Below are 27566 nucleotides of genomic sequence, written 5' to 3' on the forward strand. Positions count from 1 at the left end.
CCAAATACACTGTAAATCTGAACTCCAATTAATGCAGCGAACAAGCTGGAATGATACAGGAAATGAGAGCAGTTAGGAAAGCAGTGTTTCACTTCAGATACAGCCAATAATTCAACTGGTTAAAATGCTTTCTAAACCTCAATCAACAAAACAAGCCCTGCTCTTACGTGATTTTTTCCTACCTTACCTCCCTGTTGCTGAAATCCAACCGCGCCCTTATTTCAATACACACTCGCATGAAAACCATCCCTCCAGTCACCTTTAAACACTGCAGTATCTTGCCAGCAAGCTACTGTGCAGGCACAGGTGAATGGGAAACAGCGTTGCCCATCCCTCCCGTGCCCTGAGAGTAGAAGTACCCCCAGCAGGGTGACTTCCCTGCGGTGCTGGGGCAGCCAGGGCTGGGGAGCAGAGCCCCTCGCGCCCACAGACGCTCCTTCAGCTGCTCGGCCACACATGAAGTGCTTGCTCCTGTGCTTCCTTGTGGATAATGGGGAGGCATCTCCCAGGTGATTCTCCAGAGTGGGGATTAAACAAGGAGAGAAAGTACCGAACCAGTACTGCAGCATGCTGATGTCCAAATGGTTTGGGCTCTTCCCTTACCAGGCAAAACCTTGGAAGTACCTGGGGATGAAACATGGTCAGAGGCTCTATGTAACAAACAACCGGCAAGCAGACACTGCTAGAGCCAAACAAATGAGAGCACAAAGCACCACTCTTCTTTTGCCAGCCTCACCAGAGGGGAAAGGCGCTATAGTTCACACTGGACATTGAGCTGTTGTACCTTGCAACCTCAAGCTAGGAAAGAAGATGTAGATGGGAAGGTCTGCATCATTTTGTCTGCTGAAAGAAATGAAGAAAAATTCCTCTTTTCATGCTCCAGCAGGATCTCTCTGGGGACTGGACTCCTCCCTTAGCTCTCCAGGCACCCAGAAAGAGTGAGAACTGTCTTTGGCAGTAACAGTACTGTTAAGCTCCCATCGGAATACCAGACAAAATCCTGCTCACTCACATCTGAGAAAGGACTGAAGAAACAGCAGGAAACTAATGCCAGGATATCCAAGGATGAAGGACAAGGGCCTTATGAGGAGTTTCATAAGCTTTCCAGAGCAAATGGGGAAAGCAGACAATTGCTCAACGCAAAAGGGAGTGAGGAAGAAATAGAAGGGAAGAAAGAACAAAGCAAAGTATCTGAAAACCAAATGGTCATAACTGAACCACAAATGCATCTGGGCTCAAATCAGGGGACAAGAACAAGAAAATCATTGGACCAACCTCCAGCCACAGCTGTAGGAGCAAGAAACAGCAATTCCTAAGATAAAGATTGATAGGCATATTAACATGATAACAGAACAGTGTTTGCAAAAGCAAGGATATGTCCTGGAGGCCAGAAAAATACCTTCTACATATCAAAAACATCAAGAATCTTTCTTTTTGAAGAAAAGTTAACCCCATTCAGTTCTGAGATCAAGCTTGAAGATGAAGCCCTTAGTCTGACATTGATCTTTTGCTGCTCCAAAGAAAGGGAGTTGGAACCATTAAACATCTAGTAGAGCTTCACCAAAACAAGATTACAACACTTCGGTGGAGGCTGCAGAGACACATCTACACATACTCCATCAAGGCACAAATGACATAGATTTTTTTCATATGATAGTTTCTCCAAATATGTTCCTGCATTTTATTTATTTATTTTAAAGATACTAACATATTTCCTTTTAATATTTTTCATTACAAAAATAAATTTCCTCTGCCCTGAATCTGGTACCAAAATTGAAGGAGATGGTAAATCAGATCTTTTCCAGTTCTCAATATCTGTGGTTACATTTCAAAACCATATAAACCACAAGGCTTATATTTTTGAGTTAGAAAAGTGTCTTTGAGGAAAGCCATAAACTGCTTTCTGTTCATTCTCTTTTTCCTTTGTACATAGATCACTCAAAACCTGCTGTGATCACAACAAAAAATGTGCCTGCAGGCTGGTGAGGTAAAGCAGTGGTTTTGCTATTGCATCCTTGCAAAATTCTGCTGTATTATTCACCAGTTCTGCTGAAATGCCCTGGCAAGACAAATCCACTTTCTGACTGAGGCTACTTGTGTGTCTCACATAGGGAAAGTGAGACATCAAACCCCAGAGGAAGAATTTACCAGTGAAAAATCTCTCAACACTTTTGCTTTGTGTCAAAAGCCATTGAATGCCCCATGGCATGAGACCTGGAAGAATTACAGTCAATGAATTAAGAGATACAGAATGTAAAAAGTAAAAGCAAAAAAGGAAAAACAAACAAACAAACAAACAAATAAATAAATAAAGGAAAAGGGGATTATGTGATTGAAATGCAGGATCATACTAGGTAGTCAATTGCTGCTGAAATTCCTGGATAGGAAGGACAAGGAAGGTCAAGACTAACATGCAAATGCTTAAACCTTCTCTAGGCAGACAGCTTACACCTTTGCCTTGAAAATTAACAGGATTTTAATAAATGTTTAACGAAATATACAACAAAATATGCAAAATGTACAATACCCCTCTAAACAATCAGTTAATTTTTAGTACTATCCATTGTTTTGTGAGCCCCTGCAATAAATCCCTGAAAACCATCTTCTGTGAAAACTCTCATCAATCTGCAAAAACATTTGAGATATTTTTCTGAAAAGAAAACAATGGTTCCAGACATTTCCATGTCAACAGAAATGCACCTAGTCGGTTTGCACTTAAGAATAAAGATCTATAGATGTACAGGCAATCTACAAACTGGCAGAGGGAGAGGAGTGAGCAGAGCGATATTCAGCAACCCCCTGTTTCAGCAGTGTCACAGGTTATTTAAATATCATGATTGAAACAGAAATCCAATGAGTAGTATACTACATGGATTAAGAATTAATCAAAATCTCTTATCAAAATCTACTTTGCCTCATTTTTTTTCCAGAAAAGTGTCTGTGGCTCATATCAAATGCGTGCTGGATTTGTAGAAGAGAAGGCTGATAGGGAACAGAAACGCCACTTTGATGATGCAAAAAACGAACAGAAACATTCTCTTCAGACACATGTTCAATCTCTAAGAATAAGTTGACTTCACTGAAAAGAAACAAAATTCCTCAATAGGAAATTTTAGATTTTCACACATTCTAAGTGTTTTTATTGTGCACACAACATAAACATTCCAAACTTGTTTAAATATTTTTGAACTTCAGAAAATGATTCCATATGGAATTTCTCCTGCCTATCTAAAATAATATTTGAAATATACCAAAACAATTTTTAGAATATACAAGTACTATATAATACACATTGTGAAATTCTGTGTTCTGTGTTGTATTAAAAAAAGAAAAAAAAAGAAAAAAAAATATAACCTATGAGAAAGTAGATACAATAAAGAATAAAGATACAGAAGGTAAAATGCTGTATTATTTTTAAAAAACATGTTATATGCACTGGGCATTAGCCAGTGGGAAATGGGAGCGACATTCTTCTTTTGCTTTGTAGAAGGCTTTTTTCAGAAATTTGTTCTTACCTGAATTTCTCATAGAGTGTGGGGAGAGATACTTAACACGGTACATAATCAGTGGAGTAGGTAAAGATATGATAAAACTAGAATTTATGGTCACCTGTCAAAATAGATATTTTTACTTTCTTAAAAAAAAAAAAAAAAAAAAAAAAAAGCAGAAGAACTGGGATCATGTTACTGCAACACTCTGGTCCAGCCACGATGTCCCAGACCCACCTTTCAAGAGAGGCTCCAACATACCTATGAATGAAATGGGGCAATCTTCCCCAAACCATAGAGACATTCACACAACAAGAGGTCCCGTGCCCACAGTGCCCCTACGAAGCACGCTCCCAAGTGCATGTTTTCTGCTCAGCTTCAGCAGCTTCCTGCTTTTCCCTGCTCCTTTTGCAGTAATTGCCATGTTTCAGCCTGGGTGCATCCAGCTCAAAGATGACCTGACAGCCAGGCTAATGCAGCAATCGACCTTCCTCATTTTCAGAGGCAGGACCAGCAAAGGGGAGTCAGCACATCAGAAGCTGCAGAAGCCATGAGCAGGACTTAGTATTCTGATGCAGAGCTGACCAGACCTTGGTGGATGCAACATCCTGAGCAGCAGGCTGGCAGCGATCCATGACCTTCGCACTGATCCATTCTGCATTTCTTGCTGAGAACATGTGTTCTAAATGATTTTAATGGCAGAGCCACAATTTGCCCTTGTTTTTCCGAAGAGTAACAAGGGCTGTAGTTCCTTGTTCATCCACAAGGAAATGCAACCTCTGCTTACTTTGCATTCATGTGGGTACAAGAGCACAGCTGGGACAGCCACCATCTTCTGCAAATCCAAAGTCTTTTTTTCACCATTCTCATTCAGTTCTGTTTCAGAATATAATATCACAAAGGGTTTTGCTCAACAGACACAGCACTGTACCAAGTTAAGTTATAGGTGTGGGTGAGAAGTAATAAAACCACATTTTTCCCCAGTATGAACTCTCCCCATAAAGAATGAAAAATCAGACAACTCAGCTGGCAGCCAGAAAGGCAGAGTTCCAAACATCTGAGAAACCATGCTAGCAAGACTGGTGCCAAAACAAGGGCAGTGCCTACCATGCAGCTGCCGTGTTTGCCCTCTCTTCCTGCTGCACCTCCATGCCCCAACACTGATGATGCTCCTGTGAGGTCAGGGACCACCGTATGCTATGGCTGTGGGGCTCGCACTTATCTTGGGCACGTGAATATCTGTGGATGCTGCTGAAGCACTTGGGAACCAGTGCCCATGGTACCTCCCCCAGAGTTAGAGCTCAACCAACACACTGCAAGGGATTGGAATGAGAGCATGGATCTGTTGAAGGCAACACACTCCGTGCACCCCACGCACAGCTAAAAGCCTCTCCTGGGAGCCAGTTTGGGAAATTCTCTTTCTGCAGAACCTGGAAGGAAGCCTGCTGCTCTAAGCATTCGGGCTCAGGTTCACAGCAGCTAATACCAGCACTTCCTAAAGGTCTTCCTTTAACAGCACTTCCTAAAGCTCTTCTCTTCCTCTCGCTGTCCTGGCTGTACCTCACTGTCCCTAGCTGAAATATGAGCCTCTGTCATGGAGGCAGCAGGGAAAATGCGCCATCAGCTGCCTGGCAAATGTCCACACCATCTCCTGTTCAGATCTGCAAATTCCCCTTATTGAGGATGGACTTCCAATGCATCCTTCTCCTCCCCTGCACATTACTTTGAAATGTAAATTAGAATTATCCTGAGGACAGGGAGGTTTTACAATCACAAGAGTGCCCCCTCCTATTTCAGATGCACCTGCACCAAAGGGGTTGTAGGCTCTTAAACACTTTCTCATGGCAGAGTCTCTATCTTAGCAGAAATGGATATTTCCAGGAATGATAGCAGTTCACTTCCAAGCACACTATGACTAAGGGGTAACCACTCAGTGATTCATCTGAATCCCTACCAGCTGCAGTCAGTAGATTCCCACTAAGAATAAAAGCTCCCCAGAGCTATTTGCTTACAGGGAAAGGTCGACTGTACCAGTGTCTGCAGACAGGCAGAGGAATGCTGCCATAAGAGCCCAACCAATTTAAATGTTAATTATATCCCACCACTGAAATCTCCAGTGCAAAATTTACAAGAGGATCAAATGTCACAAAACTATTTCATTTCAGAAGCAATAAATTGCTTCGCTTTAGCACAATTTCCAGAGTTCCAAAACACACTCAGCATGCCCAGCCACCATTCCTTAAATGCGTCTCCCACAAAAGACAAATATGCTTTTTAAAGGTACAACTATGTTGGTTTAGCTGAATTCAAACAATAAGGCAACGAAGCAACAACATGGAGAGGGTCCGTCTGAATAAGGTATGTCTGGCTCACTCCAGCCTTTGGCTCAGTTTCCAATTTTAGCTACAGCTTTCTAATCGACAGAGCTTTGAACTTCACCGCACAGAAGGCTTCAGATCTCAAAAGGGAAGCAACCACACACAGCTACTGCAGTCTTAAAAGCTCCATACACCACGCACCTCCCCTATAATTTTAACATTAAAGATTTAGCCCTTTGGGAGGTCTGTGAGTCTAGGTTCACCAAAGGAAAAGAATTCAGTGCATGTCCCTCTAGTTCTTCATTCACACATTTGGATTCACCTTCTACAGCCCATGGAAGTATCTGCATCAGACAGGAGGAAAAAAAAAAAGGACGTTAAAAAAAAAGAACAAAACCAAGCAAGCTCATCACTTGTAGTCTCCTGATTACGAACATCAGCTCATTTTCAGTATCCAGAATTTGCATTTAACAAGAATGGTTCCTTACTCCTGAGCTTGTTGACCAGCTGTGACTGTTTCTGACGCTCTTCTTCCAGCCCTGGCAGCCTCTTATACGATGGTCTTTGTCTCCTGCTTACCAGAGGAGAGCAGGTCTGTAGGCACCGCGCATGGGCCCTGGCTGGACAGTTCCTGCCGTGTCGCTACAGCAGATAAAGTGCCCCTGGCTGGAATCATTACCAAAGCGTTGCCTTCACCAAACACACCACCACAACGTTGTGTTCCATGCAACAACTAGAACTGCAAAATCAGTTTATGCTTTGGTTCATAGGCCAGACTGAAAAGTTAGGCTCCCCCAGAAGTTTTTTCTTCATATCAAAAGCACAGGGGAAAGTTTCTATTTAATTAAAGTTTCTATTTAATTAAAATAAGACATTTTTTTCACTAAACAGAAAACATATCACTTTGTGGGGGGTTCAGCATCTGGGAGCTTATCTTCTGGAGGTTCTTCTCCAACTTTCAGACAAACTTTGCATGTAGAAGCAGCAGCTTAGGCCAGCAATTCCAGAAATTGTAGGCTCTGGTTTTGGTCTCTTCTGTTAACGTGATAACATGCAATACTGTATCACAGGGTTAGCTCTACTTGTATTTTCTCTAGTATCTTTGCAAACCCTTATCGCAAATCAACTAAGCATTCAAAGCCAATTTCATGTTTCTCATTTGATTCTTCCAGAGGAAAGCTGGGATTCCTCAGATGCCATTAGCTGAGTCCACCCCTTCTTGGGATCAGTGTTTAGCCACACCTCGGTCCTTACTGTTGACTACGTCATCATGGAAAAGTCAAAATTTAGACATCAAACAGAAACATGGCTGAAGAATGAGTTCCACAGGCAGATCACCCTCAGAAAGAGAAGCTACTACTCTGGAGAGAAGAAAAGTGGAAACGAAGAATAGTGGGTAGAGTAAAAGTATATTAAATGCAAAACAACTTTTTCTAGAAGAAAAATCCATTCTTTGTCAATGGCAGTAAAAGTGATTCTTTCACTAAAGGCAAAAAGAGATCACTTCCATTCTGAGAAATTTGAGTTATGAAAACATAATAGGAAACCTCACAATTTTGCTAATACATGCTCTATTTTTCAGTGAGTCAGAAGTTCACATTCTTCTAATGCAACCTCCCAACTGAAAACAATCCCCACACTCCAAGCAAAAGAATAATAAAGCACACATATGCTTCTTATAAAGCAGTCCTTACAAATAACCATGGGTTTTGTTTTCATAATGGCTAAAATTCATCATCCCCCCCAAGAAACGCAGATCAAACAAAATGCACTCTCGTTAAAATAAAAGGCTTGCTTGTACGAGCAGAACAGCCAATAACACTTTCCTCTTATTTTACAAGCACTTTCTGTCAGCAAGGAGTAGGGGAAGTTGCTTACCAGCCACCCCAGTCCAGACCTGCTGCTCACCAACCCACCCACAGCAGCCCAAAGGGGCACTTGCACTCTCTCTCCCACTTAGCACACAGACACCTGATCAACAACAAAATCTAGGCATTGTCCGTGGCATGTGAGCAAGAGATGCTCTTCAGATCTGGGGCCAAATGAAACAAATCAAAAGGAAATCTAACCAAGAAGTTGCCAAGCTTTGGGCACATCTTGCTGGCCAAGATGACCCATGCAGGGAGCACAAACACTCCTTCCTCTGATACAGTGGCCAAGGAGAGCATCTGACACCATCAGCCTGCTCATGCACATGGGTCATCACTTCAGACATACAGAAATCGTTATCAGATACTTTCAATACGCCTTTGTTTTACAAGGAAAAGTGGACCTATTTTTACAGAATTGGCAGTTCTAAAAATAACACTAACAGCTTGCTTTTTAGGCAGTTAATGAAATTCAGATTAATAAAAGCCTGAAAATATAGCAATTGTTAACCTTTTGCAAGTAATTGGCAGCACTTTTAATGGTTTCCTCATCTGTTGCATGGGGTATGACCTCAACGTTAAGCACAAAGATGACAAAACAGTCCTTGGCATAGAACGACTCCAAGCTGCTGACCGATGGAAGTCAGGCACATGCAAAGACAAGGACAGCAGGGCACTCACTCCCTCATCCCCTTCTGATTTTTTCCACCCTCTCCCTATACATATTCACTACCAGTTATGGTCAGAGGCTACTGAAGCTGCTGAGCTTGACGCACCCTTGCCCATAGCTTGTGTTCTTCTGTTCAAATCTATTAACGTAAAAAATATATTTTCATCATAAAATATTTTTTCTCCCAAAACTTCAGCCCAAGCCATTTTTCTTCATTTTAGCCAACAGCACCATACATTTTTTTCAGTGATAAAGAGAAAAGGGTTTTGTTCCCATAAAATGTGTCACTACTGTGGAGGGAGCGGTAAGGAGCGAGTCATCGTGCTCCCAGAAGTGCTGATAACTCACTGCTGTGGAATCAGCCACCGACCACATCTCAGCACTGCGTGCTGGCTGCTCTCTTATCACAGATCATCAAGCCTCAGAAGAGATCTGCTATAACCAGGATATCAGTCAACACCCCTACACCCAGTTAATAACACTTTAATGGAAATGGAAACTTGGGAGTTTAAAAACAACATTTAAAACAACGTTCTGGAAAGCCAGCAATTTCTTCTTTTAAACTTACAAATCCTGCAAAGATGAAGAAAACTAATACTATCCAGGATAAACGTGTGTGGGGGGGAGCGTTATTACACGTCCTTATTTTTTGGCTACTCAGTGACTGTCAGAACAGCAGCCTCAGCAGGTCTAGGAGATCGAACTGCAATTTGGAGAAGGAGCATCAGATGCAAAGTAAAGCTAAAAAGATAGCATTTTTTTGTTCTTCAGACATCTCTGGAAATCCCCAAGTTCTAAACTGAAAAAACACTAAAAGCCTTTAACTGTCTCTCCTAAAGAGGTTTCCACACACACACACACACACACAAAAAAAGCACCAAACCCAACAGTTAATGCTAAAATGTCCTAATACATGTTTCGAAGCCATCCAGCTTCCTTTTTAAAACACTAACATCCTTTCTTCCAAGGAAGAGGAATGGGCAGCAATCATTAGTTGCTAAGATTGACACTAATGAGGACACTCCTAATTGTTTTTAATTATTATTGACAGACACTCTTTTTCTGGTACAGGAGAGTGAATAAACACCTGAAGCCTTCAGTTCACCTTCTCCTTCTGCCCTTAGAGAACTGAATGGTGAATAACACACTGACTCATGGGGCCACGTAACACAAGTGAGCCACCTAAAAAGCCATGTTTTCAAAAATAATAAAACACTCACCTCAAATATATCAGGCCATCTTTGAGATTACACAAGAAGATGCTGCCATAATGAAACTCTATGGTTGCAAGAAGTTTAGGTAAAGACAAATGAGTCTGGCAGAGACACTTCCCATGGACACGGGATGATGAATCAATGTACCACAGACTGCCTGCTTCCAATCTTTTGTATCCAGGCTTTTCCTGGGAAAACCAGCACAACTCAATGACTCACTGATAAACTGGTAAAGATGATTCAGGTGTTTAATATCCATCAAAGAATTTGTTTTCAACTTTGGCTGGAAAAAAAACAGAAACCTGTATGTTATACCTGAAAAAGCCAACTTGAGCTTGAAGAATACTTCAGCTCTTACAGCAGCATTTCAGAAGCATGTCAGAATAACCCTTCCAGTAAAACAGAAACTCACTTTATTGTTGTTGTTTTGTTAATAGCTGAGACCATTTAGATAACTGAAGATAAGAAATCAGTTTCAAGGAAGCTTTGCTCTAAAAGTATTCCAACAAGAATTAAAATGTTTTTAAAAATAGAAGGTAAAATAGACACTTTTGCTTGCTGAGAGCTAATATTAGGGAAGTATTTAGACTGTGCGTTTAAGACTGTGTTAAAATGCATAGCTAGAAACACCTGGTCCACTTCCAGTACCCCAACATGAAGCTTCAGTTCTTCAGCTGAAAAAGTCGATGTATTTTAACACATCCCAATCAAGCGGCATCAATGTATTTCAGCCAAAGCTTTAAACCTAAACATCTATGAAGGAAAAGCTCTGGGGATGAAATTCTCAAGCAACAGAGCTGACATAAACATCTCCATACACGTCAATTAAGGAAGCATTTCACTGAGCTGGGACCACATACTAATTTTTTAATCCATGTTTTACTTCATGCTTGATTTCTTCTTAAGTAAAGAATTTTGCCTAAATTCAGGTTATTTAGCTTTCTATAAAGTTGTACTATTAAATGCTTTAACAAAATATCAAGAAGACACTTCAGATCTTGTTTCACATAGGTGTGGGGATGGAAACTCTTTTTGTTCTATGTTGTACAGTTGTGAGGAGTTCAGCTTATTAAGTGAAGCAAGAAAAAGGTGCAACTGTGCCTTCTCAGATGAGCATAAGGCTGCAGCTCACCTGGGATGGGGAAACATGCTGGAAACTCCTACAGAATGCTGCTGAAAAACACTGACAAGTTCTGCTTATGAGAGGCAGATACTGACAAGCTACATGTAGGAAAAGCAGGACGGAACATCATGAATAGAGATTTCTTTCTCACATTCTTAATATGCAGTTTTGTAGAATCATAAAGGTTGGAAAAGCCCTCCAAGATCATCTGGTCCAATCCCTACCACCAATGTCACCCACTAAGCCATGTCCCTCAGCACCATGTCCAACCTTTCCTTAAACACCCCCAGGGATGGTGACAGCACCACCTCCCTGGGCAGCCCGTTCCAATGCCTGACTGCTCTTTCTGAGAAGAAATGTCTCATAATCTCCAACCTGAACCTCCCCTGGCACAACTTGAGGCCATTCCCTCTAGTCCTATCACTAGTTACCTGTGAGAAGAGGCCAACCCCCTTCCTTTCAGGTAGTTGCAGAGAGCAGTAAGGTCTTCCCTGAGCCTCCTCTTCTCCAGACTAAACCCCCCAGTTCCCTCATCCACTCCTGACAGGACTTGTGCTCACCAGCTTCGTAGCCCTTCTCTGGACACGCTCCAGGGCCTCGATGTCCTTCTTGTAGTGAGGGGCCCAAAGCTGAACACAGTACTTGAGGTGCAGCCTCACTAGAGCAGAATACAAGGGGAGGACCACCTCCCTGACCCTGCTGGCTACACTATTCCTGATACAAGCCAGGATGCTGTTGTGGCCTTCTTGGCCACCTGGGCACTCTGCTGGCTCATGTTTAGGCAGGTGAGTGTTGACCAACACCCCCAATCCTTTCCCTCTGCACAGGTTTCCAGCTACTCTCCCCAAGCCTGTAGCACTGCATGGGGTTGTTGTGGCCCAAGTGCAGGACCTGGCACTTAGCCATGTTCAACCTCATCCCATTGGCCTCTGCCCATTGACTCATCCTGTCCAGGTCCCTCTGCAGGGAGTCTCTACCCTCCGGCAGATCGATACTTCCCCAACCTGGTGTCATCTGCAAACTTACTGAGGGTGCACTCAATTCACTTGACCAAATCATCAATAAAGATATTAAATAGGATGGGCCCCAACACCAACCCCTGGGGAACACCACTCTTGACCACTTAGTTGGGAACATTGCTTTTTATAACACTGCTTCTGTAGATCCTAATACACTGACAAGTTATCTACAGGTAGGCAAGAGGGAAAAGGCCAAGATGACAGCACCACCACCTTCTCTTTCTGGAGACAGGTTATCTCCTCAGCATGCACAGTTTAGCGGAACTAAAGCTGTCAGCTTAGCTAAAACACCAATTAATGGTGGGTATTGCAGACAAGACTAGCACCTTGGAATTAAAACTGAAACCTACTTTAGGAACAAAGGAAAAAAATGCAACTTTTATTGTCTAATGGTCGACAAAGGCAGAATCAAAGGAGGTCTGACAATCGAAACAAGGCTATGAAATTTAAGAACATGTTACATTTTGCCATTTATTACTTTTTACTTTGAGTTTCACAACTTTCCACTATCTGCATGACAGTTCCTCTTCATCTGCTCTAACCAACACACATCGTACAATCTGTAGGAACCTTTCTCATTAGTTTAAAAAACAAAAGAAAACTTAAACGTGCAGCAGATAATAGTGTAGGAGATTATGATATTTCTAGCCTTCCTCTGCTGGGAGAAAAAAGGTACAGAAAACTGAAACAAATGGCTCTCCAGATTTTATCTATTTCTGAAAATGCAGATGTGTGAGGCTTGCATGCTGCGCCCCTTCCCTCACCGACTTCCACATCTCTAGCCCACACGCTGGGGGTGCAGCTGGAGGATGCCCACCCTGCCCGCCCCTTCTACGCCTCGCCTCAGGCGCTGCCACTCGCGGCCTGCACCACGCTGCACCCAGACGGCGCTGCTGCCACCCCGAACCTGCTTTCCCCTCGGACCTGACAGCTGCCATCCCTCTGATGCCAGCACCTCCAGGCCAGCAGTGCCCTCCTCTCTGCCTTGGGCTGTGGTCCCCCAGGTGCATGCTCAGGCGGTGCCACCAGCTCCACACACTGTGGATCTCTGTCCGTATGTGGGGACAGGCAGTGGGTGGCAACCGCCTAGGACAGATGTGGGCAACTGTAATCCGTGCTCTTGTGGGACAGTGCATCGAACCAAAGTGGTTCACTTTACACAATAATTTGAGAAAGTAGCTTTCTTCTAATTGTGACAGATCAGACTAGAACAGGGAGAGACTCATTATTAGGTAGTGTAGTGATAGAACAAGGAGTAATGCCTTTAAACTAAAAGAGAACAGGTTTAGATGCAATATGAGGAAGAAATTCTTCACAGTGAGGGTGGTGTAGCCCTGTCCCAGGCTGCCCAGAGAAGCTGTGGATGCCCCATCCCTGGCAGTGCCCAAGGCCAGGCTGCATGGGGCCGGGGGCAGGAGTCCCTGCCCATGGCAGCTGTTGGACCTGGATGGGCTTTAGGGTCTGTTCCATCCCAAACTCTTCTGTGATTTTACGATTCTAAAAATATTTCTTGTAAAGAAATATTACGTATAATGTAATTAAATTTAAATTGGAGAAAACCCATCTGCCTAGGCTGAAACATGCACTCCATGTGCAGAGTGCAACAACTGTTTTGCTTATTTTGAAGAAAATAATGGTGAAAGTACTTCTTCTAACTAATTACATCTCACAGTGTTAGGTTAAAACTACATCTCCAGCACTGGCACTATTGCCAGAGAAAGCAAGCCCCTTCACAAAAAACATGTTTCTCAAATGCATCTTTGTTCCCTTTGCTGCTTTCAGAGATCCCACCCCGAGGTGCCAGCAACACTACTAGCTCCTCTGAAAGGTTCTCCAGATGCAGAATGTGTTCCCTACATGCACAAAGCTCTCCAGGTCACCTTTAAGTGACTGCAAAATAGCCAAACGCCTTTCAAAAATCTGGCTGGCTCAAATGCTTTTCTAGAAGTTACATACGCTCAGGCAAAAGCTTGGCCAGTACTTTAGACTTGCCTAGTACTTCAGGCACTACCACTGCCTGGAGTTTGCAGTGTGTTTAACAATAGGCACAAGACAGAACAACAGACATCACAGTTACTTAAGATAAAAGTAGTGATGGGTATTGATTTGCAAAATTTACAGGTGTACTCTCTTAGATAAAAAATAAAATTAAACCATTGAGAGGTCCCACTATACAGGACTTGCAAAGTTACAGCTCTTGGGAGGTTAAGTAGAAGAGAAAGGATACCTAACAGCTACCACCAGCATGTTTGAAGAGATTTGCTGGTTTCTATGGTAAATGGGGAGGGTAACGTGACTGCCTGGTTACAATTATGACTGACGCACATCTCAAACAATCGTTCTCTTCCTGTTCGTATGACATAAGAAAAACAGGATGCTGAGAGGTGTTTATCTGAATGAACAAGATAAGCACACACACTAACACTTCTAAAAGTGTAAGACTTAACTAACAAGATGTTATAGATTTTCTATGGAAAAAAATCCAAATGCTGAACTGCTGAATGTGATTAAATTATGCATGGAAAGATCCTTTCCCTCCTAACCCGCAGGAAACAGTGGAGGAGCTGTTATATGAGCCATGCATACCAATGGAAAGTCTTTTTAGTGTGAGATACTGAGTTACACTGCTGAATCAAAACTGAAGAACAGCTTAGTCTGCAATGTCCTGCAGCCTCCAAAAATCTGTATTCATTTCAAGCACTGCTGATGGCTAGAGGTACAGTGAATCGGGGTGCTGCAATGGCACTACTGCTACACAGGGAAGCCAGAAAGGATTATAAAGCAGTTTGTGGCACTGGTCACCATTTCACAGGCATTTCTCAGGCCCGCGGGTTTTCAATCCACCTAAGTAATCATCGTAGCTACTTTAAACATTTTAAAAGTCCATCAGTGCCCGAGAGGGAACCTTATCACTCCTTCCTAAAATGATTACTAATCAATTAGGAAACTTGAAACATGTCAGAGTCACACAGCAGAGTATAGTGCTGCAATGACTGCTGCCCAGTACTTACGACAAGCTGGTTCAGCCAAAAAATGCTGCAGTTTAAAGCATTAAACCAGCTTGTGTCCAAAAAGCACAACATTGTCCCACTGAAGGTTTTGGAGCAGGGGAAAGGAGCTGGTCTTTACACTCACATTCTTGTCACCTGCATGCATGAGCAACACAGTTGGCTAAAAACCTCCAGCTCCAGAGCATGTTAATAAAAATGAAACAAGGAACTGTTTGAGCAATACGACAGGGTGACACAGAGTCAGCTCACATTTGCTTTAATACATCACTCCTGTTCAACCGGGAAAAGAGAAAAACTCCCCATGGGCAGGCAGAGAGTTCCTGACTTCCTGAGGGTTCATTCCTACTGTGGACTGGAGTTAAAGTCTCCTCAGTCTTCAGCCTCAGAGCAAAATTTATAATGCCAAATGTTTTGGTCTGGGGTATCCAAGAGTCAGCTGTTAACTTTGAAACAGTTCAATAATCTTTCACATATTTATTTCTTCATAGCTTTGCCTATTTCAAATGTATATTCAATTTAAAATAAAATATCTGAAGACACTGAAGATCTGGTATTAACAGTAACTTGCCTTATAATAGCTAGACCACCACAGAACTATTTGAGCATATGGTTAGAATAACGATAATGTAGTAGAGTGTAAAAAATCTTAAACTGAAAAATGACTACAATCACATACTGAAGCGAAGGATAATAAATGCATGGACTCGGTAATAGTGAGCAGTGAGGAGGTGCACTGGGACAGCTCTCCAAGGAGAGCACAATGCGGTTGCTAGGGATTAAAACATCAAAGTACCCATGCACAGTCACAACAACTCGATCCCGAAAAGGGATCTCACAGTGTGAGAGATGTGACTGATTGCAATACTTACCTTCAATGATTCTTTGTGCTCTCTAGAGCATATTCCATCCAGGAGATGCAACAATTTATGAGCCATAACGGCTTGCAGCTGGTCTAGGAGCAAACACACTGGTTTTGGACTCCTGAGATCACTAAAGCAGATGCATTGGGAAGTCTGTACTGGCTTCCTTGGCAGTGCAGAAACATCCCCAAGCTCTATACAAAGCTACCTGAACAACCTAGCACACTCTGCATGGGTTTGTGAGCTGCAGTTACCTAAAATATTTTCTAAGTAGCACTCTTCCACCACTTTTTTTTTTTTTTTATAAGACGTTTTAAATAAAGGTGTTTGAAACCTCCCTATCAGGCTTGCACAAAGTCAAGTGCTCATCTCCCAAATGCAATCCTTTTACAGTGTTTAATTTGACCACTTGAACACTGTCTTGCGATGCTACCAAGACACACTGCAAAGCAGCAGCGTTCAGTGAAGCACTATTGTAATGACCTGCCAGTAACGTGTATTGCTTGGGAGACAACAATCCTCTGTATTTTTCCTTTTCAACATTGAGCAGGCATTGGTTAAAAAGCTATGCTTAAGGCAATGCACTACAGTTCATACATGTACGGCAGGTAGGTGTCACATTTCCTCTGCACACAGGGACAGAGAGGCACTGAGAAGTAAAGCAGTTCGCCCAAAGTCTCCCAAAAGAACCACCAAAGAAACCACAGCAGGTGCCAAGTCTGGTCTCCCTCATTTTTGCATCAGTATGGATCTACCTGTTTATACAATCATTTCTTACATACTTATTCTAGCCTGGTATTGGCAGCTCTGGAAAAGCCCCCCTCTGAAGGCAAGGACCCTGGAGGCAGGGGCCACAGGGACTCAACGTCCCCCAGATGTGCCTGGAGCTGCTAAGCGCCCATGCTGTCTCCTCTTGCCCACCAGGATTCAGCTGCACCAGACCCATCTTCCCACAGCTACCAGTAAATAAATAAATAAATAAATAAATAAATAAATAATAATAATAATAAACAAAAACACCACAGTCAGGAATCCAATGACAAATCAGTTCCCTAAGAGCAGACATGACTTCCAAAGTCCTTCAAGAAAAAATGAGTTTTACTACCTGTGAGATGCAAATCCATCTCAGACAATGCAGGGCAGAACATCCCTGTGTAAGAAAGTGGATTTCTACTTACTTTTACGTAAATTTTGTTTGTGGATTTGGTGCACATATTTAAGTCAGTATCAAAGGAACAAAATGGAAACCCAAGCATTGTCTCTGGCTTGGCTGGCTTACAGATCAACTCCCAGCCTTTAATTCTAGGAAGTGAGTGACCGCAAAGGATCCTGACAGCCAAAGGCCCCCCTCTTTCAATCTGATTTGCTGTTTGTCTTGGAAGTAGCCAGGTTAACATTGTCCCATTCAGCCTGCAAGAGAATGTGGGGCAGACAGAAAGAAGGAAAGACGGACAAAGACGTACAGAGAGACACTGCAAAAGACTGAGAGACAAAGACAGGCGGCTGGATAAAAGCATGGAATGAAGGCAGGACCCAGCCAAGCCAAACGAAGTTTTCCTTGAGTGATTACATCTGCTGGAGAGTCACCAGCTTGCACTCTCCTTGCTGAGAAATTCTTTTAATTGTTTAAAATGTCTAGGACATTTTAAAAATCCCAAGAAAAGCTCCACTGCAAACATGAAAGCTCTGAACTGCATGAACTTTTGTTATGCTGAATTACTGATAGCTTGCTACATACTTCTTGCAATAGAAGCTGAAAATTTATTTACAGAAGATTTTTCTGAGGTAGAATCCTGAAGACTGAAAACTGATGATAAATCTTCATTTCTTATTCCCAAGGAAAAAAAAAAAAAAAAAAACAGAAAAAATCTTCTCCCTCCCAATGCCTGGGTAGCTAAATACAAAGAGCACACAGAAGAAAATGAAAAGAGAAACTTCCTTAAATTATGCAAAATTAAAGTAAGGTTAAATAATAAGGTTAAATGAATGATCCATAGAGCCAAGAGCTCTGATTCTGAAAAAAATGGCATTGCTCCCTGAACTCAGTAGAGACGGCAGCTCTTCCCAGCTGCTGAAGCTGCTCGCTGGGTGGCTGCTGTTGGGAAGCGGGCAGTTGGGCGAGTACAGACACCCAGCACCATGCCAAGACCGAACTGAATGTCATACTGCTACAGGTGCTTTGTTTCATATGTGAAAATTAATACTTGCAAGCCCCCAAAACAGGTTAATACTAAGCAACTTCCAATTTCTTTTATAAGCATACTCTTTTCTTACCTCCAAAAACACAAACACTGCCTGCATACCTCAAGCAACAAGACACTTGTATTTACCAAATTCAAGGTTCAAGAAAGGAGAGAGCCACTGGAAGAATGCTGTAGAAGACAAGGCTGAATGTGAAAAGATAAAGAAAATCACAAGGTCTGTCAAGCTGCTCTGCCATGTCACATGTGTGACACCAGGAAGGTGAAAGCATGACTCGGGGGGACATCTAAAAGCCACCGACAGTGTACTTTGGCATATGCACATATTGCAAGTATTTTGAATGAGTATCTATCTATACTTCACCACTTCACTGGTGCCAAGACATTTTACTTGTACCAGCAGAAGTCATTCAAAAGCAAAAGTGACTCCTCAATATATATTCATGCTTCGAGTGTGGGTACACAAACCAACCTGGACCCTCCCCTCTTTTTCTCTGCTTTTAGCAGAGAGTCCCTCGCCGTGCCACTTCGCATGGCCCGGCCTTCGGCAGACCTTTCAGGAGCCAGCCCCACCCACACTGCTGGCAGAAAGCTAACTCGGTCAAAACGCAGGGCACTTTTTGTGGGGCCAGTGAAGTGAAGCAACTCAGCAAAGGGTTCAAGGCACCACTGTTGGAGCAAAGAGGATGACTCATGGACCCAGGGCTGGGGACAAGGGCATGAGGGAGAGGGGCAGGGAGCAAAACCTTCAGCTTTTAGTTGGACTTAAGCTGCTGCATCACTCAACATTTCCATTTGCTCTGTTCAGTCAGAACATGCGCCTTTCCCTATGACATACACAGAGATGCCTTATTACTTAGATAATAGGTAGACGCAATAAATAGCGATACATATTCTTCTATGAATTGCAGGGTGGGCAGATACTATGTTGAGGTTTACATTCTCCACCATGCAAAAGACATGGCTCAAAGTCCAGTTAACTCATCCACATCAGCCACAGATCTTTCAATCTGCTGCAGCATAACATGGCCAGGCTAAGATGCTGCAGTGCCCTCATCTACAGCAGGAGTTACAGGCACTGTTGAAAGAAGCAAACACGTGGAGGTCAGGATCATCCAGGTTTATTTTGTAAACATTATGTCTTAAAGCAACTTTAAAACAATTGTAAACAGTACCTCTGTCCTTAAGGTAGATAAGGAGAGAGGGAGAACTGCCTCCTCTGCCCCCAAATTCTGCTCCACTCTTTGGGAGGCAAAGGCAAGATCACGCCATTTAGAAACTCCAGGTCAATATGCACCGAACAAAACTGCAATGAGGCTGAAGGAAACTTCAACAGACAGAAATGCTAGAAAAGCTGTAACAAAATGGGCAAAAATAGCCAGCCTACCATGACGCTGACCGAAAGAAGAGGGGATGAGGAGCCAGACCTGAACTAGGAATTGAAGTGCCTGATGGCTCTGTAGCCCCTAACCCCTTCTACAGTGCAAAGGGAATAAACAGTCTGATGGACGAACAGGCTATCTGAGAGCACCAACTGCAGTAATCTCAGTCCTCAAAATTGTGGAGGGTTCCCTAAAAAACAGCAGCTTGTCAGGAATGAGACTGGGGGTTTGTTTTATGCTTAGTTACCCACTAAGGCAAAAACAAGAGGTAACCATTCATTTCCAGTAACTGTTGACCAAATTGGAAAAGGAGTATTTAACAATAAAGTGCAAGAGTCCACCATGAGTAATAGCAACTCATGTGTTTTTATGAAACAATAACACACCAACATAAAATAAATCAGTGCTTTTTAATTTAACAATGTAAATTACCCTCCCACCTGCTGTGAGTCTCGTAAGGAGAAAAAGCTGACTGCATTTTTACCAAGCTGCCTATCCCAGTCTCATTCTGCGCCGGCCTCATGTCCTGGGGTTAGACTGTAGACTCTGTCATCTCTTGCACTCGTATGACCTAAGAAAGGGAATGTGGCCTTTTTCCCACAAGCCCAGAGTGAGAACATCATAAAAGCTGAACTTTAGCCCCCTTTTTGGGCAGGCAGCACAATAGCAAGGAGGATGCTGTTACTCCCTGGAGGCTCTGCTGCTGAAAAACATCACCAAGCTCAAGTAAAAGGTCAGTAGTTAGGATTGCATCTCTTGTTTTCTTCAGTTTTCCTCCTCCGTCAAAGGCAGTTAAACATTCTTTGCACACCCCCCTCCCTCCTTCTGAGAAATGCAGGAAGGAAGTGCTTGCAAAATAGTTTAATTTAAAAGAACGCACAATCACACACACAGCAAACACTGCTTTAGACTCGGAGCAGAACATTTCTATTGCCTCAGAGTTCCCACTAAAACACAAATGAATCCCTGCCGTGGCAGAGCCGTTCCTCCTTCCCCACAAATAGAAGCTGAATTTCTACTCCCAAACCTTTTTGTTAAGGGGCAGACACCTTGGGTGAGTAGATCTGCAGCTGAGTACTGCAGGCAAGCCCCTCTGCTCCTGCAGGTTCCTTTCAAGCTGGAGAAAAGGAGTTTTATCCAGTAATCAATGGCTATGGAGCTAGAGAAAGCAGGATGAAGAAAGCCCTATAAGCTCTCAAGATGCTGCACAAGCATGATGCTGCAATAATACAGTCCTGGGTTATGGCACACATCATGATTTCACCTCCTGTAACTAATTGCCTCTGATTCACTAGCCCTAGCAAGTGCTTGTTTGATTTTGCAGTACATTTTCCACCAGTTTGTAACATGGACCTGGGAGTTTGTGAAGATTATGTAGGGCTGTTGTATTTAACTTGAACCTTTGCCTTCACTAAATACATGTGAAAGAATCAGATTCTTTTTGCAAAGGGGAATATAGACACCAGAAGGCAATTCACAGAAAACTTCTTTGTTATTGATCAGTTTATATCCAATCTGAACTAAATTTTATCATCACGGTGTTTTTGTACCTTTGGGCAAACAGCATTTACCATCACAAGCCCATTTCTTTTACTTCTCAGAGATGTGCGTGGTCCTGAAGACTTGCTTCCCTTAAGCCCTGACAACCACCAGCATATCAAAAGGGGCTCGCCAATCCCCACCCACTCTCACATCTTTGAGAAGCATCAGTCCTCACAGCCACAGATGCTGGAAATGAGCGCCTCCGTTCCTCACAGCTCCTCCGAACACAGCAGCACTTTTGCTTGGTGGTTCGAGCAAATCTGGTCACGTTTCTGCCACCCCACGTTCCTTGCATTGCTCGGCTAGCATGTGGCAGATTGATTTCACATTGGCACTCCTGTACTTTAAAGGGACACTGCCAACAAATCAGCCCTATCTCACTTTCATTTAACCCATTGCTGTTACAGGGAATAGTTAGATGAGTTAAACGAGTGAACGGTGATGTAGAAACTGAGTAGACTGCACCCACTGCCCATTAGTGATGTCTTCTTCCTGCAAAGAGGACGTCCAGGAGAAGCAATCCCACAATAAATTACATTCTGCCGGGCAATTAAGAAATTTTGCATGCTGTGAATGTGAATGCTTTTCCATGTATAGTCAAACACCTTCACAAAGGGGAAGATTAATACTTTTATAAACAGTTTGTGGCATTCAACAGTCTCATTTCCCTGTCTGGGGACTTCAGGTCTAAGACAGGACCTGAAACTAGGTTGTTAAGCTTTGTTTTTTGCCTTTAAAAGTTGATACAACTTCAGTCTGATAGCATTTACTCCCAGTCCTAAGTGGGGGGAAATCTGATATTAACTCATTCTAAGCCTTTGCCATGATGGGGACAGGTTTTGTTTGCTTTTTATTGTTTTTAGAAGAACACAGCTATTACTGCTATTTACCATCCTCCCCAGCCCCAGTCCATTTTACCTCCTTTCAATTGGTGTTACTCATGCCCACATTTTGGTAGACTTCAAAATAAATGTTAGCATTTCAGAAATGCCTTCAGATTTTAAACAAGGACTTCACAGTATCACATTCTGTAAAAAAAAACTTAAATGAGAAATAATTTCTGTCCCACAGAGTATTTAAATGCATGTAAGGAGCTTACTCCCCACCGCACCCGTTACAAGCCCAGACACGGGACAACACGAGCGTGAGCCAGAGAAGGGGGAAAGCAGCAGTCGCAGGAAGGCGAACCTGGCTGCGCAGCCCAGGCGCTCCTGCAGGTAGCCAGAATGGAGCTGGGGCTGTTTCTGTGTCTCAGCACAGTTAAGAGTTAGTGACTGGTTTTCACATGATAGAAAGTATGAACTGCACTGAAGGATGTTACAAATACAACTGCCACGTAAGTCAGTACGCACAGAGGAAATTTTAGGGTGAGTTTTAAATTTACTATTAAGCTGGACTCTTAAATGAATTTTACCCCAGCTCTCCAATGACACAAACAGAGAAATCTTAGAGGTGTTCTAACTCCATGCTAATTGACAAGCCAATGTACTTGGCTGATGCAGAGGTGGGGGCTCAAATGTGGGGTGCAATTCCATAGGTGCAACATCCATGTAGAATGAGGAGGGCAGGTGCAATTGCTTTGATGGCTGATAGCCTCCCCGCCCCGCCTTCCATTCACAACTACAATCTGGTCCCCTTGCTGTTGGACGCAGCCTCCTGGGAGGTAGTTTTAAAGCATCTCACACCAAAGGATAATAGGATGGCTTCCACAAGGACTATGGGAAACTGCAGAGTAGGAACATGGTTACATAGACAGGGTTCTGACTGTGTGGATGCCCACAGAGACTAAGCTAGGTGTTCAACCTTAACCATAAATCATTCAAGCTTGATGTACAAGGAAAACTAAATTTAAAACAGAAAAGTTGCTTCTCCAACAAGTTAAGACTCCTGATAATCTGTTATCAGGATTCATAACAGATTGAATAACTGAATCATCTAATTGTTCAACAGGATTACACAGCTGTCTCAAGAACTCACTGTTTCTGGTGAGTGCTCATCACCTCTTAACAGCTAATTACTGCAGGCAAGACTGCTGCTTTGATAATCAAAATAAAATTCCTAGCTCAAATTTGATAAGAATACTGAAGCCATACTGAAGAAAACCAAATTGATGGCTTAAGGAATGGTTCAAAAAGGTTACAGAGCAGGTAAGCCTGAAAATACTACCCAAATATTGTAATGCAGCTTTTAAACTTTTGTTTAATATGAGAAAAAGATCAAGATTCAGTTCAGAGCCCTTTCTTGGAGAGAGGCATGAAGTCATATTCTGTAAAGGTGATTCATGTAATGGTGAGGCCTCCACCTTATTTATTTCCTCTTTCAAGGCATCAGACTCGCTTTTGCCTTGTCACTGCCCTACCCTGAAGACCTGACAGAAACCTCTGTCTCCGTAATGCCACTTACTTCCTTCCCCTGTTGCCAGACAGATCACCCTGGGGTGCTGTGAACCAGAGAGCACGCCTAGTCACTTCCTTGGCTTAAGGCTTCACAATCCTGGTGGCTTCTTTACCAAGCATCAGATCCTTTACATGTTACCATTTTCCCTTTTTTTCTTTTTTTTTTCCCCCTTTTTTTCTTTTTTAAGCTTATTCTAAAGGAGAATTTTGATTATTGGGAAGGGAAGGGAAGGGAAGGGAAGGGAAGGGAAGGGAAGGGAAGGGAAGGGAAGGGAAGGGAAGGGAAGGGAAGGGAAGGGAAGGGAAGGGAAGGGAAGGGAAGGGAAGGGAAGGGAAGGGAAGGGAAGGGAAGGGAAGGGAAGGGAAGGGAAGGGAATCCTCAGCAACCTGCTGTCAAAGTTTTACAGATCAGACTGGCTTGTGCATGAATTCCAGAGGTTTGCGCTCATGCTGCCTCCAAAGTGTTTATGTGAGATGTGTGTTTTTCCTGTTGCACTGCTGTGATTGTTTGGCTAGGCTGGGTGATGGATGGTGGAGAAGGTAGTGTCTGGAAATGTGCTCCAAAGTCGACAGGAAGCTGAGGGGGCCCTTGCCAGTACTTCCTTCCTGTATACAAGGGGAGGACAGAATGGGAAAAACCTTGGCTGTCTCCTACCCTGAGAAAAGTGCTACCCTTCCAGCTGGATTACAGTAAAAATATTTTAATCTTTCACAAGATTATAATATCCTTCCTCTCTAACTATAGCTACAGTGCAGCAAGGCTTAGATAATGAAATGAATTGACAATGGAACACTTACTGGGTGGCTACAGAGTGCTGGTGCTAGAAGCTGCACAAACAGATCCAAATTTGAAGATCCCTGTGTTCAGCCAAGATATAAATCATCAGTGGATCAGGCCTGTGTAACCCAGAACCTTGACTCCAAGAGTAGCCAGTACTAATCACTCCAGCAGAAGGTGTAAAATACACAGTAGTAGTATGCTGAAAATGTGTCCTTCCTGACAGCTTCATTCTAGTGTCTGTTTCTTAAGACAGTGGACCAAAACTCAAAGCATAATTTCTATTAGCCCAAGAAAAATAATGTTGCAATGAGCAACCTGTGAGTATTTTGACCATGTGATCCACACCTCTCTCATGAGCACCCAGGATGATTTGTGTTATGGAAGGCCTCCTTGAATGCCTTTTTCCAAAGATCCTGCCTCCAAGTCCTTTTGTAGATGACTCGTGAATTTGCATGGCATCCTGATATTCAATCTTCATCTGTTCACAGTAAAAAAAAAAAAATGCATGCAGAGTAATACAGAGTACAGATTCTTCCTCCTTAGCCCCATAGCCAGCTAGGCAGGACTGTAAGGAACAATAAATGATCTCTTTTTCTTCCAAGCTAACAGAAGAATTTTCTTAAAATTTCCATTCTTGAAATCCCAGGTTCAAATCCACAGACAACAGCAAGATTCTCAGTGTAGGCAGGTGTTCTGAATCCCAAACTCACCAACCTACACTGCATACACCCATGTGGGCTGTGACAGTAAAACAGAATGGCAGAAGAATGGTGGCTATGAGGACTGCTTTCTTTGCCACCCCAGTAAGAGGATATCCTAATAATCCTGTCAGGCAGATATAGTCTGGACGGGTTTGCTTGAGCAAGTCTAAAAAAGGAAGGACGCGTTACAAAGAAAAAAAGAAGAAAAAATAAATCAGCAGCTCCTATATCACCCCTGTTTCTGAAAAAGGCATCAGACAAAAAGACCTCATCGATTAACAAAGAGTGGGGAACAATGAAAACTGTCAAAAAATAGCCCTTGCGTCAGAACTAAGAATGCTCCTTTACACATCCAAAAAACACAGCTGAGCAAGAGCCTGGGAGTCTGTCAGGCACTGCTTCTGGCTTGTGTGTCTCCCAGGCCCTCCTCCTTTGCAGAAACATCCAGAAGTAGTAGATGATACTGATTTCCAGTAACCAAAGAAGGGGATGGAAGAAGAGAGGAAATTCTTGGCAGAACTGAGCCAGAGTAAGTAACAAATTCCTGTCCATTCAATCTCTGCAGCAATGACCCTGACACTGAAACTTTGTGGGACATAACATGACAACAGAATATGTGTGCATCTTCCCCAAGTCTTACTTTTTATAGCAATTACAGAAGCAATTCACGAGAAAGCTGAAGTATGGATGAAATCTGAATGAGTTGTGTAATATACTAGTAAGATGGGACACTTCTGAATTTGTGGAAAGTTAGAGAAACAATTGTTACAAAAATTTTCAACCTGAAATATAAGAATGCTGAAATCTAGCTGTGTACCCAGGAAACCTCAAAGATTTGGTCACTTTCATGATATGCAATGTGGAATTGAATTCAGAGCTTCTGATCTGTGACTCAGCATTCTCCTCCAATAGCACTAAGGAAAATAAATGGAAAGCAAATGATGCCAAATGACCCAGAGACAAGCAAATGACTTGACAAGCAGAAAACTCACCAGCAGGCTCATCATTTGAGTCGCTCTCCTGATTCATCCTCCCAAAGGTGGCACCGAATTAGGATGCTGAGCTTAATAGTCTACAGCTCAGAGTTGGTAGTCCAAGCTCTTGCTTCTGGAAAGAAAGATACAGTGTTATGATCAAACTATAGGAACCTCACCCCGTATGACAAAGGAAATATCATATGTATGGTCTGTAGCTTTTGCATGTAAGAATACAAGATAGCATAGAAACTGTATGAGCATATGACTTCTCATGGAAAGCAGAGAACTTAACAGGGAATTGGTAAATTAAAGTAAACTAAGAAACAGTAAACAGTGGTATCTGAAACCTCATGAAAGTCATTACATGAATTAAAACTAAATCTGGATTCCTGGAGTAGTGCAAGGTTAGCTTTCAGATTTCAGTTGCACATACAGGAGTCTTTATCACTGTTTACTTGATTAACTAAACCAGAAAACAGACCTATCTAACCTCCAAACTAGACTAGTCAATGTGAAAGCATGTTCTTGCCACAGCTAAAGAGCTCCTCCTCTTTGTTTGCTTGCCCTTCCACTCATCACATCTTGACTGTGGTAGAGTTGGGAACAGAACCCATGTCTCCCAAATCCCAATCCAGTGCCTTAACCACAACATCCTTCCTGCTGAATCACATTGCAGAATTGTTTATCAGGAAGGAAATTCCCCCTTGAGAGTACTCACTCTGAGTGTGCTGGAGGAACACAAATGCTAAGAAAAATACAAATGTACTAGGAATAACAACAAGTGATTTAAGTCACTGTACAAGAGACTAAAGGTACATCAGCATATTGTTTTTTGTTGTTAGCAGCAGTATAAGGAAGGCACCATCAAGCAGGACATTACACAGAGCAAGCAGCACATCCGGATGTCCTCAGAGTAATAGCCTCCTTGTCTTCTGAAGATGATACGTAACTTCAGAAACATCTAGCCCACACTGAGCATTAGGTATACGTCACTCAGAGGGGAGATTCAAAGGTTTATATTCTTACTAGGCACTGCGAAGGTCACCTTTTGTAGCATCACACACTAAGCTGCTAAGTGCAAGCAGCTGTAAAATGTGGCCTTGGGGGGTCAGAATTATCTCAACATCTTGCAACAGCAAAGGGCCTTTTCTTTCTTTAAAGTCTTCAGCCAAAATAAAACTGGGGGGGGGGGGGAGGAGGCAGGGAGAAGATATCAGTGGAGCATATACTTTTAACCTAAACACAGTTTTCCCCATTAGCCTCCTAGAAAACAAAAGGGTTGTAATTCATCTGTGATCTGCCAGAGAACACAAAGCCACTGAAATGGCAAGTTCATGGTCCAGGACTTCTTTCTGAAGAATTTGGCTCTGTTCAGCAGTTGGGCACAGGAGAAGAATTTCCCCACTTGCAAGCAATGGCTTTTCAGGTTGTGTCCCAAGGGAGCCCACCAGAGTAACTGACACAAATGCGCCTGGGCAGATTCCCAGACCTCTGACAAAATTTCTTTTATATCCCCTTTTAAATGTCATTGTATAGAAACTCCAAAAGGACGGACTTTTGAGGGGCAGGGAACCAAACCCAAGCCTTCAGTCACAATGTCCTGGGCTCCCATTTGTCAATCTAGAGCAGCTGTTAAACAACACATCAGATATGCCCAGCTAACTCCAAAGAGCTGCCACAAGAGCAGACCCATGTAAGACATGCTCAGCCTCTGGTGCACAGGGTGCAGGACAGCCCCAAGAAACAGGCTGCACCCTAAAGGCTCTGGTGGAGCTACCAGCCCCACTGAAGGAAGAGTCTTCTCCCTAGAGGAGCCTTGCCAGGGGGCAGACATCCCACCACGTACCCACACGGACATCTCCAAGCTTCTGTTCCCCACGACTAGCTCCTATATTTGCTCATTAAACTCCAAGACCCACATCACACCTTTCAAACCCACCACAGGGTGTATCAGTCAGGCTCTGGAGACACAGCCCCCCTCCACAGGCACTCTGGATGGGGCACCTCAGGGGGTG

The 27566-nt window shown here is 43.0% G+C and overlaps 1 protein-coding gene across 36 annotated transcripts in view; it reads right to left on the reverse strand.

Annotated features, from left to right (window-relative positions):
* Window positions 1-27566, reverse strand: part of EXD3 (exonuclease 3'-5' domain containing 3) — a 296729-nt gene that overhangs the window by 205151 nt on the left and 64012 nt on the right. For 24 of the 36 annotated variants that reach the window (XM_072025484.1, XM_072025482.1, XM_072025481.1 and 21 more), the window contains one exon: window positions 25567-25681. In XM_072025484.1, coding sequence (XP_071881585.1) covers window positions 25567-25603 — 37 coding nt within the window. In that variant the 5' untranslated portion in view covers window positions 25604-25681. Of the gene's footprint in view, window positions 1-550; window positions 585-24218; window positions 24347-25566; window positions 25682-27566 lie in introns of those variants that run through there. The other 12 variants (XM_072025478.1, XM_072025479.1, XM_072025489.1 and 9 more) reach the window with 3 other exon arrangements.

Source organism: Anas platyrhynchos, chromosome 18 (genome assembly GCF_047663525.1).
Source record: "Anas platyrhynchos isolate ZD024472 breed Pekin duck chromosome 18, IASCAAS_PekinDuck_T2T, whole genome shotgun sequence".
Lineage (NCBI taxonomy): Eukaryota > Metazoa > Chordata > Aves > Anseriformes > Anatidae > Anas > Anas platyrhynchos.